Source organism: Quercus robur, chromosome 3 (genome assembly GCF_932294415.1).
Source record: "Quercus robur chromosome 3, dhQueRobu3.1, whole genome shotgun sequence".
Lineage (NCBI taxonomy): Eukaryota > Viridiplantae > Streptophyta > Magnoliopsida > Fagales > Fagaceae > Quercus > Quercus robur.
Window position 1 is genome coordinate 61,522,006 of NC_065536.1, and position 3,096 is coordinate 61,525,101.

At 32.5% G+C, this 3,096-nt stretch overlaps 1 protein-coding gene across 1 annotated transcript; it reads right to left on the bottom strand.

Annotated features, from left to right (window-relative positions):
- Positions 1–2,108: 2,108 nt before the first annotated feature.
- Positions 2,109–2,867, bottom strand: LOC126719897 (uncharacterized). Its single transcript, XM_050422396.1, has one exon. It carries the CDS (start codon positions 2,865–2,867, stop codon positions 2,109–2,111), a length of 759 nt encoding a protein of 252 aa, XP_050278353.1.
- Positions 2,868–3,096: the final 229 nt, after the last annotated feature.

Genomic DNA, 3,096 nt, shown 5'->3' on the forward strand with positions numbered 1-3,096 from the left:
ATATGTATATATGTAATCCTTACTGAAGTGTTTGGGGGAACTCCTGGTGTCATTTGATATATTTATACTTTTATATATATATATATATATATATATATATGTATATATGTAATCCTTACTGAAGTGTTTGGGGGGAACTCCTGGTGTCATTTGATATATTTATACTTACTCAAAGTGCATGGAGACATTGGAGAGGTCAGAGTCAGAGTCACACACAACAAAAATGCGACACTTGTTCTAAGCAGTCTGTATACTACTTGACATTTTTCCATACACTGATTGGTACTTTTGGTAGCTTAGGTTTGAGTTTATGTTGCAATATTGCTCTTGCATGAGGGTAGCTATAAGTTTTGTTTGGCTGCTTTTAGCTTGCTCATCATGATTTAAGTTTTATTTGTCTTTTCAATTTTTTTTTTTTTTTTTTTTTTTATACAAGATAAAAATTCTACTTTAACCTAATATAAACGTATATGTATGTGAAAGCTCCATTCTGGATATTTGAACTCTGACCCTTACCTCTCACACCGTATAAGTACTTATACTTATAGAATGATCATCGCACCAAAAGTATGGTGTGGTAATTTTTTTCTTCTTGAACTATTTAGTCTTTCTAACTTTTTGTTTGTTAATTAAAAACTTGTCAGTCTTTTCTACAATTAGGATAAAGGAATTCTTGGTTTTCTATACATGTATTCACCAGTGAATTAGTAAAAGTGAAAGTCTGGATATATATATATGAGTAATAGATAAAAGGTGGTAGATTTGAAAGTAATTATCCACCAATATTAAAATCAACCACTTTAACAAGTTATATATAAAGTTTTGGAAAAAATTGTTTCTGTAGAAAGACATTAGTAAAAGTTATGGTATAGGTATTATTATTTAATTTGATGCCGTTGTTGCTAGAGAGATTGTAGTAAACATGCTTCGCTATGTATGTATGTTTCATCCCTAGTTTGACTTGTTTTAGAAATGCCTAATATTGGTAGAATTATTACTTTTTGTCGTAATTTGCAAGTTATCTCTTCTTCCTTTGTTTGGATTGTATCTTCTTTTTTTCTTTTTTTACCCACCTCAAGTAAATTAAGCAATTTGCAAATTCAAGATGCTTTGTGTAATCATTTTGGTGTCATTATTAATTTAAGGAGAAATTACACTTTGACAACTTGTGATTTGTTCGAAAAATATTTTGTTTATCTATGGTTTAAAAATTGGCTCTTTACCAATCTGAGGTAAAATGTTTATCAAGCAAACCAGAAGTAGGCAAAGTGTTTTTAGAGCAAACCATAAGTAGGTGAAATGTAATTTTTTCTTAATTTAATTTAGCTTCTTATCTTTTGTGATTATTTCATTTTTTTTTTTCTAATAGTACTCCTTCAGGGTGAATATTGTGAGAAGGTACCATCAGGCATGTACTATATATAAGGATTAACAACAATGCACAGAAGGTGGTGAAGACACATACAAATTTGTCATCAATTTTATCATGGTGTCCAGCGTAGATCATAATTTTTGTAATTAGTACCTAGTCTCAGTGGCTTACCATAACAAATAAATAGAAAAAGAGTTCTTTTCAATTGTAATTTCATGCGCTAAACAGGACTATTGCATATCTTTGGATTCAAACCCATATCTTTATTACAACTTACAAGCCTTAACTCGAATTCTGAGTCTAATACTAATTTGAAGGGTGACCTAATATATATAGGGAAGCGTGTCCAGACACAGATACTCTTGATTAATTCCCAATCTTCCAAATATAGTCAATTAGCAAAAGAAAAAAAAAATCTTCCAAATTCAATCAACATCATCATATCTACTAATTAGTAATTTAAGTATTGTGTTTTTCTTGTTTTTGGACGATCGACTGAAATTAATAATAAAAAATTTACAATAAATGAGTTCATCCATAAAATTCATATTCCACATATACAAAAATATGTCAAAAGTTATGAGACTGAAAATAGATAGTCATGTAACTTAAATAGAGGAAAATTTTAATATGGTTAACTTTACATTGGCTCAGCATGTATTTTCATAAATAAATAAATAAAATAAAATAAAATAAAGTATAATATACATGTTCAACCAAAAGCAACCAAGAATATCTAAAAAGTAGGCACCTCAAAGCGACAAACAGGACAATAATGGCTCTCATTCAGCCATTTCACTATGCATCCAGCGTGAAATATATGAGTGCAAGGCATGCACAAGGCTTCAGAACCTGCTTCAAACTCTTCCAGACATATGGTGCAAGTCTCTCTTTCACGTACACATCTTCTCTTTGCTTCCGAACCCTTAACGCAATCTTCCACTCTCACCCTCTTCAACATCCCCTTCAATGCAGACTTCCTCGCCGGTACCATACCATATCTTCTTCTCTCAAACTCCATTGCCGATTCCCTCAAAGCCCTAGTAATCCAATACCTCTCATCGTGCAAAAAGTCCTCTTCCACGATAATATCCACATATATAGGCAATACTTTACGACCCATATTAGAAACCCAGTTGCCAATCTTGCGTGCAAAGCAAACCACTTCATCGGCTATACAGGCATGAAAATCTTCGTGGACTTCAGGTCTATAACCGAGAAGATTCGATATTTCTCGACACGAGTAGTCATAGCTCTTGAACATGTCCAAATCTAAGAACACACCTTTGGTGCTAGAGACTTGACTTGATCCGCTGCGTAATAAAACAAGATTTCCTTCGCATGTTCGGTACCGTGTTCGGCGTTTTACTTGTACAAAGAACTTGACATAAGCTTGAACCTTCGATGATCGTTGCCATGAATCAACGTGGTCGAGGTTGATCTCTGGCTGCCAGACTCGATTGGATACCCGAGGATTAAGTTGAACGAATTGCATATTGATTAACAGAAAGAAGAAAAGAATTTGATCTATTCTGAAAAACACTGAGTAAACACAGGTTTTATATTGTGAAAGTATTCCTAATCCGATTGTTAATCGGAATAAGAGTAAAAGTCGGTTTCTAATAGTTTGCTTTGTTCACTGCTCAAAAGGGGTAACTTTATTTTTGCTAAGGGCGGCAAATTAATATATTGGAATATATTAAATTATAAAAATTATATATATT

Bases quoted from the DNA above. Each gene is read 5' to 3' on its own strand.
- LOC126719897 (XM_050422396.1), bottom strand. From the start codon at position 2,867: ATGCAATTCGTTCAACTTAATCCTCGGGTATCCAATCGAGTCTGGCAG.